Genomic DNA, 10771 nt, shown 5'->3' with positions numbered 1-10771 from the left:
TTATTACACGCAGAACTCAGCAGGTCCACCTGGAGGCCAACTTCACTATTAGAGGAGGCTGATGTGGAGTTAGGCAAGTGAGGCCCCAAGGGGAAGTCTAAAAGAGGAAGGAAATGAGGAAATTTCATAGGAAAAGCATGTCAGATCCTGAAGAAGAGAGCACACACTACTGCAGGGTAAACTGAGCCTTTGCTAGTCCACGTTACACCTCAGTTTGCAGATGACATTAGCTGGATGCTTACTAAGCCAGTTTCAGGTTGGTAGTACTGACTCATGATGATTCTACACACAGGAAGCAAGCAGTTCCCCATGTCACAAGTGCCTTCCTTCCACTGAGCCATCCCTCATGCTTGATAGACACGCTAGATCTACAAATCTGAGCCTTCACCTCATGAAATCACAAGGTTTTCCTAACAAATCACAGACCTTTCAGGCTAACCACATTCATAACAAGGCCAGTAAAAAAAATGCAGAGTATATCACACAGGAGAGATCTGTAGTCTCAGAGCTGCAACTAGAGCCTGTAATCCAGTGCTTCTTCCTTATCGACAGGGAACCACTTAGGCTCACTTCTATGGAGCACAGTAAGCTGTGGACTCTGCAAAAGGCTGTAAAACTTCGAAATCACCATGAAATAAACACAGTACCTCTCAACCTGGAGAGGCTTTTCCTTCTGAACAGCTGCTTGCTATTCAGGTAACCATTTTGAGGTTAGCAACTTCATAGCATCAGCAGCTAACGTGTGAATCACATTTATGAACCAGCAGCAGCAGAATTTAATGCAAAGTTGTTTTTTTTTTCCCACTTCATACAATTCACATTGTGAGGTATGGCTTTTTCCATTATGAAACTATAAAAATACATTCCCAGAGTCTGGATCAGTAATTCATACTGATGATAAACATACAATCAAGTGTTGTCCAGGAAGACCTGTCCCAGTACAGCAAGTTTAGAGTTAAAAGACTGACTGGGGCAACTCAAAAGGGAGTGTGAGCCCTTCTTAGAGTTTCTTTTCTTTCCACCTAAAGATGCACCTGGGGGGTCTTTTGCACATCCCCCTTCACCACAGTCAGAATTCTGCTGTAAGGGGAATTTCTTGTTTTTCTGAAGCGAGTACAACTCCCTCATTAAGTCTTCCACTTCCCACTGCTCTTCTTTCCGCTTCCTGCAGCAGTGCAGTGCTGCAGGGTCTATGGGATGAGCTTCAGTGTTGAAGATGTACCCGCCAGCATTCAAGATGCATTCGCCATAAGGGGTGATCACAACATCAAAGTCTGAGCCATCGTTGTGAATGAAGTTGTCTGGGTCAAACAGTAGGTACAAGTATTTCACTGTTTCAGCCAAAAAGAAGGATTCCATGCGGTTGTCCAGCCTGTGATCTCTCAAGTCTTTGATCTACAGAAGAAGAGAACCAGTGGGTTACATTGATATCAAACTCAAGAACTCAGGGAAAAAAAACCAAAACAGAATGTAAAACCAGCTTGCAATTCATCTACATCAAACAGCACAATATCAATACACTCCATATTTCAGATGGTAATATACAGTATACCAACAAGTTTTCATCTGTTTTGAATTAATATAATCTGGTGATTCAAAACAGGAAACTAAGTCAACAGAAATGTACTTCCTACAGGGGTAAGGAGAATAATCTTCCCATCATTTACCTAACTAAAAAAACCAAAAACTTCACATCTTCAGAAAAGAAAACTTCCAGCTGTTTAACGAGTGGATGAGATCCACTAGGAAACGGACTATAGGGACAGAAGAACTGATCAGAGCTGGCAGCTCTTTAATGATGCTTTTTTTTAGAGTCGCAAGAGTGCAAGAGCTCACATCCTCATGTGTAAGAAATGAAACAGGGGAGGATGAAACCAGCATGGCTAAGCAATAACCTGCCAGTCAAACTGAGATGTTATAAGGAAATGTTCCTGCTTGAACTGCATGCAGCCTGGGAAGAGAATGTGATGAGATTAGGAAAGCTAAGGCACAGATAGAACTGAAGTTGGCAATTGATGCAAAATAAAATAAGAAAGGATCCTATAGGATCACTGATCAGAACTGAAAGGCCAAGGAGAGCGTACTGTCTCTGATAAATGAGAAGGGAGAACAGGCTGTAACAGATATGGAGAAGGCTGGGCTACTCAGGGTTTTTGCCTCAGCCTTCACTGGCAGTCAGGCTTCCTGTGTCTCTCAAATCTCTGAAATTCTGGGTGCTTTTTTCCATTTGTTTGTTTTACAACTGACAGGCAGAGGCCCATTCACTTCTACAGAGCATAAGAACCCCCCTGCCAACGTGGGACTCCTCATACCTACCAAGATACAGGAAAGCTGAGGAGATTCTGATGCTTTTCTACTTTTTAAGCTCCGGTGTGACAAACAATTAACAGAATTTGGCCCATTTTTCAGGCTGCAAGGAAAGTTACTCCCAGAAACATGATCAGCAGTTCAGCTTTAGAGAAAAACAAGGGGTTTATTTGAAAAAGAAGTCATGCTTTAATAGATGTGATTTAATAGCTGTGATCATTTGACTCAAAGCACAACATCATCCCTAAGTACACTTTCTATACAAAAGCTGCTGTTTAGCAGCCACACTTACAGTCGCAAACCCACAGTCCACCTTGCTGATCTTCTCTATCGACTCCACTGCATCTCTTCCCAGTTCTAAGAGTATGGGATCTCGTGTAGCACGGTACAGATACATTGCACTCTCAATCAGCTCTGCAAAAAACAAAACAAGACCAACCTCAAACCAAAACTAATTAACACACAGTTGCAAGCACAAAGATTACCAAACCATGCATATGGCGAAGAGAAGATGTTCTCTGAATTATCAACACTGTTTTAATATGACCATGTAAGTAGTTTAGCTTGTCTTGTGCTTCCTTTGGCTAAAAGTACACAAACTTGCTTCTAGTAAAGATGAAAGAAATTCATTTCTATAAAGAAATTCACTGTAACCATGTTCCATCAGCTCAGGTAAGAATGAACAGTGCTCCCTTCTACAATGAAGAAGAGGAGCAACACAAAAGGATTAAAACTCAGTTGTCAAAATAAGCAAAGACAGACGTTTCTAGAAAGGACTACAAATAAAATTGAACCCCTCAAACAATATCTTTAGAGAAAAAGCTGTAAAGCTTTGGAACACAACGAAAACTGTCAGTACAGGAACACTATATGTAGGCAACACATGTAATTAAAAAAAAAAGTTTCTAGTTGCTATAATACACACTGAAGTTAACGTTGCTGTTTTTGGTAGAAGTGTAGGATTTCATCTCAATGCTCAGACCAAAAGGCAGTTTATTACAAAGCTCTACTGACCTAATAACCACGTGTGAAATTTTTGACAGGAAAAAAAAAAGCCAAACAAAAAGATCTTAATAGGAAAGAGATTGCATTGCAGCATTACAAACAACACTAAACCTCTTATGTGTTGATGTCTACTCATAGAACTGGAATTAATTTGATTCAGGAACTCAGCAGTCTTTCACTTCCTAAACCTAAGGGTATAAGCAGTCACATGAACATTTCACATGACTTTTAAGTAAAACCATTTCTCGTTAGAGAATCTAACACAAACCTGTCATATCTGACACAGGGAACTCAATTCCTTAACAGGGCTCCTTTATATAATAACACTACTGTCTGCTTTTTTTAATAGCCCTGCCTTTGTGAATGGCAGAAAGCAAATCATTTGGCTTTGACAATGGACATCAATGGTGAAACCCATGCAGGAACCAAGTCAGAACAAAACTGAGCTCTTAGATGACAGTTACTGCTAACATCTGGCCTGATCTCACCACCAGAGCAAAACCAGAACTTCATGTTCCTTTTTATTTCATTTCTGCTTACCTGGCCTGAGTGGGTATCCTTCTCTCTTGTCCACTGTATAGCCCTGAGGAATGTTGTAGAACTCAGGCAGCCCACCAAACTGCTTCCAAACAGTGTAATAGTTGAGGAAGGTTCGCATGGCATTATCTACATCCCCAATCAGGCTCTGAGAGAGACAAAAGAATTAGGAAAGCAATGTCAGAGTGAAGAAGAAACAGTACAAAGGTTCATTCAGTAACACTCCCATAGTCAAAACAAGGGGTGAGAAATGAGTTGCTCAGCAACTCTAAATGGTATGATAAGCATTTAGGCACGATGCCTTAAGAATAATAGAACTGAAGAGGCACTAGATCCTGCTTTTCCCTTGGATAACATTATTTCAGGTGTGCAGAATTCAAAGTCGCCTCAATTTTCAGTTAACAGAAGGCTAGAAAAAAAATGCAGTTTGTTCCAGTAGGAATAACCAAGTCCCAGAGCAAACATAAGTACTGATAAGAAAGTAAAGTTCTCACTGTATCTCTGTGGGAAGCGTTCATGAGAAGAATGCGTTTATGTGGTAGCAGCAGAAAAACTGTTTTGTTTCTCCTTTAGGTTCCCATCTAGATTACGAGATCACTATCAGCAGAGTTTGCTACAACAAAACCACCTTCTATGCTTAGTAACTTTTTTTAATTAGACCAGGTGGACTCAGCATTTACTCTTTCAAAAACTGAGGACTGCTGCAGACATCACCAGAGATTAGAACAGAGCTTTAAACCAGCACAGATGAGGGTTATATCTGTAACTTATATTTTATAAATCAACTTAAACATCATCACCATGCGCCACTGTATGCTACCAATATGACAGCTCTCACCTGCAGGCCTGGCCAGTAAGCCTCCAGAGACTGAAAAACAGGCATGGATACTGTTCCTTTGTACATCTGAACCCAGAGGTACCAGTCATCAAACTTGGTGTAATTTTTGATAGCTTTGTTATATTCTATGTATTAAAAAAAAAAAAAAAAAGCATAGATGAGTAGGTAATAAAACAAATGTTCTTCTTTCTCAGAATGACTGAAGTCCCTGTTCCACCTCAGCTATGTCAAACGAATGAGTTGTGCTTTCCTCCCTGTGATAAGTCTTACCACAGATTGTTCCAAAGTATTATAGCAAAGACACTGGAACAGTCCCAAATGGAACTCATTAGCCTTATTCTCCCACAGGGAAACTTTTACAGGTGAAGCCAAGGGCACATTCCCAGGATCCTTCAATACAAGGGAAAACAAACAAAACAACCAACCTGCTTACCTAGAAACATGGACATCAGCTCCTTGTCCTGCAGGAGAATGGCTCCTTTAACAAGGTATTCAAAGTAGGAATCCACTCCTGCCCCAATGCCAGCATCTTGGGCCACCCATTTGGCAGTTACCACATCAATGTGGTTACCAACCTGGAGCAAGTGTGGGGAGAAGGAAAGAGAGTGTTAGAGTGGAAATAGAGCTCATCTTTTAAACAATAATTAAAATAATTCCCACAGCAGCAACATCACGCAAAAAGCCTCCAACCTCCTGTCAGAAAAAGATTCACAGTGACAAGATCAATGAGTGTTTTCTCTAGTACAAGAGATGTCTGTCAGCACTAGAGAAGTACAAAGCATAGAAAATCATTACTTGTGGATTTTCTGCTCAGTACAAACACTGCACTGGCCAAAACAAAATGTCACGCTACTGTAAAAAACCACAGTCAGGGCATCATGAGACTGGTACTAATTTCTACCTTAGGAAAGCATAAAGAAGGATGATGAGGCACAGAGCAGGATACTAAGAACATCAGGGGCATGAGAGAGCTGCCATGCTAATATTTAAATACATCCTTCACACTGGCAGTCTTCAGCCTCCAAAGAGCTGAAGGAGAATTTAAGAACAATTGTACCTAGCTTTGCAAAGACAGGAAAACATGTTATTCTGTTTCTTTCCAGTGCAACAGTCAGGGCATCAAATGAAAATAAAACAGACCCCAAAGCAAACAGAAGTGTTTCCAGCAGGCACCAGGCCTGCTGAAGTTCAATGTGGTTTGAACTTTGGGCAGTCTTGTGTGGAGCCATGAGTTGGACTCAATGATCCTCATCGGATTCCTTCCAACTCAAGATGATCTATGATTCACACAGCATACAAATACATCTATTACACTTCATATACATTCAAAAGCAGCTGGACATTAACTGAAGAAAGACTGATCAGACGACAGTGAACACAGAGCTGGCACTTCCAACTCTGAGAGCCCCAAAATGCTACAGACTAGAAATACCCTGGTGTTCTTATTTCCTTCCATAGCCACCGTCACACCATGCATTGACAGATCTTTCATGCAATGCTGTACAGTTGCTGTTACAAAAGCTGCAATGCCCAGCAGAAGGCATTTTTGTCTCCCAGCCACATCTGTTCTGCAGCAAAACAACGGCATTACATTGAGTTGCACCTCTAAAGCAAAGATGTGCATGCTGCATGTCTTCAGGAACACAACTTTCAGCCCTGTTAGCGCCGTGGTTATTTATCCAATGCTTTTTCCTTAGTTCATACTTTCAACGCTTAGAATATAGCTTAGAACCTTTAAGCTATATGAAAATTCAAAGTATGTCCTCACTCACCAGTCCAATATCTGAGCGGTTCTTCCACAGCGCCTTCAGGGCCTTCCTAGCAACATCCTCAAACACTGGGTCACCAGTAAGGTGGCTTAAAGTGGCAAATTCCACTATAAAAGTACCAATTCCAGCAGTACAGGTAACCGGGGTCTCCCCAGGGTTTACTCCATGCAACAAGTTCACTGTTCCATAGGGCATCCCAGTGGGAGTCTGAAAAGCTGAAACAAAATTTTTGGTTCAGATGAAAGCATTCACTGTTACATCTTATCACACTGATAAGGTGCTCCCTACAATCCCAGGCACATTCTGCAGCAACAAACTGGACTGGAGCCACAGAAGCTACTGCAGATCTACTCTCCCCTGTGCAGAGCAGGGGCTGCATCCCTGCACACAGTAGTCAGTGAAACGTAACTACAGATGCTGGTCAGCAGCGTACAAAAACTGAGCTCATGATTGCTCAAGGGCAGCCCAGGGTGCATGCAGAGAAGGAAATGGTGTCATGCTGTCAGAGCACACATCCTAGCACAGCTCACAGAGGGGCAGATAAGGCTGCACCTTCTTGTCTTTGCAAGCTGTTTCACAGTCTTTATAGCACTTCTCATGCATATAAAATATTTCCCACAGCAAGCAATTAACAAATTGCTGCATTAAGCACATACAACACTTGGCACACACGTGGACAACTTGCGCCCTGAACTTACAAGATGCTTTCCTGCAAACAAAGGAAGTTCAACTCCTTAGAGCTCAGGGAATGTAAGACTGTTCTGTGAGCTCACAACTCAAGCAGTGCCATCTTCCTCCAGTGCACCAGTCACCTCAGGAACCACAGCAGCACAGAAAAGACAAGTTCTCACCTGGCAGCAGTTTGCGAGCTGCTTCCTCTGCCATCCTCAGGAGAGGTCCAGAGCAGGGCCATCCCACCTCCACCTCAACGCCAGCCTTCTTGGACAGCAAGTGAGCAGAAAGGAGGCCACCAACCACTGGAAAGTGCACAGTGAGAATCCCATTAGAAAATGCTGGGACAGAGGAAGAATGAAGTCCCAAACCAGTCGTGTTTTAGCTTGATGCACAACAGTGTTCATGAGGAAGAAAAGTGAGATGGCACATCATTAAGACATGCATCATTCAGTGCCTCAGAAGAGTTGTTTGTTCCTTCCTGTTTGCAGTAAGTACCTGGGTATATTTATTCCATTACATTAGGAGCATCAGATCCCACTTACCCTCCTATATCTGCAGTGCCCTGCAGAAAATCAAAAAGCTACAAGTATAGTGGCTATGACATCCTAAAGAACTGTGTTTCATTTCTTCTAGACAGCTTTATGTCATGTTTCTGTAATACAGCATACCTTACTAAACTCCTTGCAGAAAAAGGCCTAGGTTAGAGTAAAGAATTGTAGTCTGACTGTCAGAGGCTGTGAGTTTTCAGTTCTTTTCACAGGTTAGCCTGATGTCACACAACAAGCATAAACACAGAGAAGTTACAGTGCTGCAAAAGCTGGCTCAATACTGTTTAATAGCAGAAACAACAAGAAAAGAGCATAACTAACAGCTATGCTCCCTGTCTCTCCGTCTCACAGCACCAAAGCAGTGAGGTGTGCAATAGGGTACAACATTCCACTCCACTGAAGGCAAACGTCTTTGTAAGTTTCAAAAAAAGAAAAAAAAAAAAAAAAAGAAAAAAAAAAGACAAGTTTTATTTTACAGCACCAAAGCAAGAGATTAATAATCAAAGAATCAGAATCACAGAATGGCCAGAGTTGAAAGGGACCTCAAGGATCATGAAGCTCCAGCCCCCTGCCACACGCAGGGCCACCAACCTCCCCATTTCATACCAGTCCAGGCTGCCCAGGGCCCCATCCAACCTGGCCTTGAACACCTCCAGGGATGGACGGGGCATCACAGCCTCTCTGGGCAGCTGTTCCAGCACCTCAACACTCCCTCTGTGAAGAACTTCCCCCTGACATCCAACCTAAATCTTCCCTTTCTCCACTTGAAACCATTTCCCCTTGTCCTGCTGTTATCAACCCTTTCAAAGAGTTGATTCCCCTCCTGTCTGTAGGCTCCCTTTAGGTACTGAAGGCTGCAATGAGGTCACCCTGCAGCCTTCTTTTCTCCATGCTGAACAAGCCCAGCTCCCTCAGCCTGTCTTTGTAGGGAGCTGCTCCAGTCCCCTGCTCATCTCTGTGGCTCCTCTGGACCCTCTCCAACAGCTCCCTGTCTTTCTTGTACTGGGGCTCCAGACCTGGACACAGCACAGATGGGGCCTCACAAGAGCACACTGGAGGGGGACAATATAATCTTTCTTCCAAAACAGTACATCAAAAAGGAATGCATTAAATCCACGCTGTTTCCATGGAAGACACATCTATAGCAAAGCTTAAAACTCGGCAGTAGAATACTGAAAGTGACATGTGTAACTCCTGTGTACACTGAGGCAGGAAGCAGAAAGGTGCCCTGCAAAGACAGAAAGGTGACACTGGAGTTTTCTGAGCGTTTACATCTCCTGTGGCACCACGTTACAGCCTCCCTGTGAGATTATTACCTCTGCCTGCACCCGAGGCTCAGAAAAACCCACCTCACCTCGGATATTCGTTTCGAAGACGGACGCGTTGACATCGATATCGAAATCCAGCCCTTCCTGCAGCACGGTGACCACGCGCTGGAACTCGGTGGCGTTTCCCAGGATCTGCAGTGTGACAAGAGCGTGACAGCACGGGAAAACAGGGGCACGAGCACACGCTGGGGATAATTCGGCTTTTTTTACACGGATTGATAGCGGCAGGGGAACGGCTTCAAAGGAAAAGAGGTGGATTCGGGTTAGATGCGCGTATGAATTCTTTGCTCAGAGGGCGGCGCGGCGCTGGCACACAGCCCGTACTCACCAGCAGCGTGTCCAAGGCATCGATCAGCGTCAGCGAGAAGCTGCGGGGAAGCACGGAGCTGAAGCGCGGAGCCGAGGTCCGGCCGGCAGCCCGGCCCCTCCGCGCCCCTCCGCCCTCACCTGCCCCACGTGTCGTGCCCGTCGCAGGTGAGCGGCCGCAGCTCGTCGTAGGGGAACGCGCTCTCCAGGTAGTGCTCGTAGGCGTGGTAGAACATGGCGCGCACCCGCTCCCTGCGGCACACACACACAGCACAGCGCTCGCACCCCGCCGAGCCTCACTCTCACCCAGCCCCTCCCGGCCCCGATCTCACCGGTACGAAGCCACGTCCAGCCCTCGGGCGGCGACGCCGGGCCCCGCGGGGAGCCGCAGTGCGCAGAGCCACAGCACGGAGCACAGCGAGCGTGGCAGCGCCATGGCGGCGCCGCCACAGCGCATGCGCACGGAGCTCTGCACCTCATCGGACCCGCGCCTCCGCGCGCTGGCTTAAAGCCGTTGCCCCTTGTCCTCGCGCCATGCGAATAGTTGCTCCTGTTCTTGCTTCAAGCTCAGTACTGACCCGCAGCAAGCTGTCCCTCTACGCCCGTGGCGCCTGGACGGAGCAGGAGCCAGCAGCGATCAGCTGCAAAGCAGCCATCAGAGCGGCAAAGCAGCAATCAGCTGCAAAGCAGCCATCAGAGCTGCAAAGCAGCGCGCTCACAGCAGTGCGGGCACCAAGCCGGCGCTCTGACAGCCCGTGCTGCTGTTCAGCAAGACAAGAGGCTGCTGTTAGTGTACTCCCATCAGCTAAAGCCCAAGAGATGCTGCCGTGCTGCCCCGCTAGGTGTCAGTGCTCTCATTGAGGTTCTGGGGCCGTCTATCAGCGCGCGTTCTGCACCGCTGTCATTTACCATACACCGCAATTTCTCTATCAAAGTCAGGCAGCGAATTCCAAAAGTGATGGTCCAACGGATGGACCAGATGGGTTCTGACATTGTGAGCTGTGAAAAGCCACTGCACGTGTCAGTAAACACACACACAGCTGCCATAGGACAGACGTCGATTGGAGGTCTGGGTGGTGTCTGATGTGACATAGCACGCACCAGAGGGATACCAACACAGCATGCATTCCTCAGATCATGCAGTGATATCTGCACTGATGCAACAAATTGCAGGGGGGGCGAGCAGTGCTTTCAAATGGACAAAACGCTGCAATATTTTGCCTGTCTCGGAGATAAATGCAGCTCCACATGTCCGAGTGGCTTCCCTGGCTTTCAGTCTTTATGAAAAGGCCACTGGCAAAATAATACCAAGGTTCATTTGGATGTGAGGGAGAGTGTAATTAGAGGGGCGTTGAACACAGAGGCTTATGGCATCTTTAGGCTGACGGCTTGTTTACTACTTGCTATTACGGTAAGTAGTGCTGTTGCCCAGCTTGCAATTTTGATGCCCATTAAGAT

General features: G+C 45.4%; 1 protein-coding gene across 1 annotated transcript; it reads right to left on the bottom strand.

Annotated features, from left to right (window-relative positions):
- Positions 1–752: 752 nt before the first annotated feature.
- On the bottom strand, positions 753–9785 carry EDEM2 (ER degradation enhancing alpha-mannosidase like protein 2). The gene is made up of 11 exons (XM_052683925.1): positions 9646–9785; positions 9455–9565; positions 9336–9375; positions 9034–9139; positions 7308–7433; positions 6460–6671; positions 5121–5262; positions 4688–4812; positions 3853–3997; positions 2600–2721; positions 753–1395 (listed from the first exon to the last, which is right to left on the bottom strand). Exons 1-11 carry the CDS (start codon positions 9768–9770, stop codon positions 910–912), a joined length of 1740 nt encoding a protein of 579 aa, XP_052539885.1. The 5' UTR covers positions 9771–9785; the 3' UTR covers positions 753–909.
- Positions 9786–10771: the final 986 nt, after the last annotated feature.

Source organism: Tympanuchus pallidicinctus, unplaced genomic scaffold, assembly GCF_026119805.1.
Source record: "Tympanuchus pallidicinctus isolate F22 unplaced genomic scaffold, pur_lepc_1.0 scaffold20, whole genome shotgun sequence".
Classification (NCBI taxonomy): Eukaryota; Metazoa; Chordata; class Aves; order Galliformes; family Phasianidae; genus Tympanuchus; species Tympanuchus pallidicinctus.
The sequence above is the reverse complement of the archived record's forward strand: the minus strand, read 5'-3'. Positions and strand labels throughout refer to the sequence as shown.

What these genes read in the sequence shown, in the direction of transcription:
- EDEM2 (XM_052683925.1), bottom strand. Translation starts at nt 9,770, where the DNA reads ATGCGCTGTGGCGGCGCCGCCATGGCGCTGCCACGCTCGCTGTGCTCC. An exon ending in ATGCCTTGGACACGCTGCTG is followed by an intron (nt 9,140 to 9,335) that starts GTGAGTACGGGC and finishes GTCACACTGCAG; the next exon opens with ATCCTGGGAAACGCCACCGA. An exon ending in AGCTCGCAAACTGCTGCCAG is followed by an intron (nt 6,672 to 7,307) that starts GTGAGAACTTGT and finishes ATTTTGTTTCAG; the next exon opens with CTTTTCAGACTCCCACTGGG.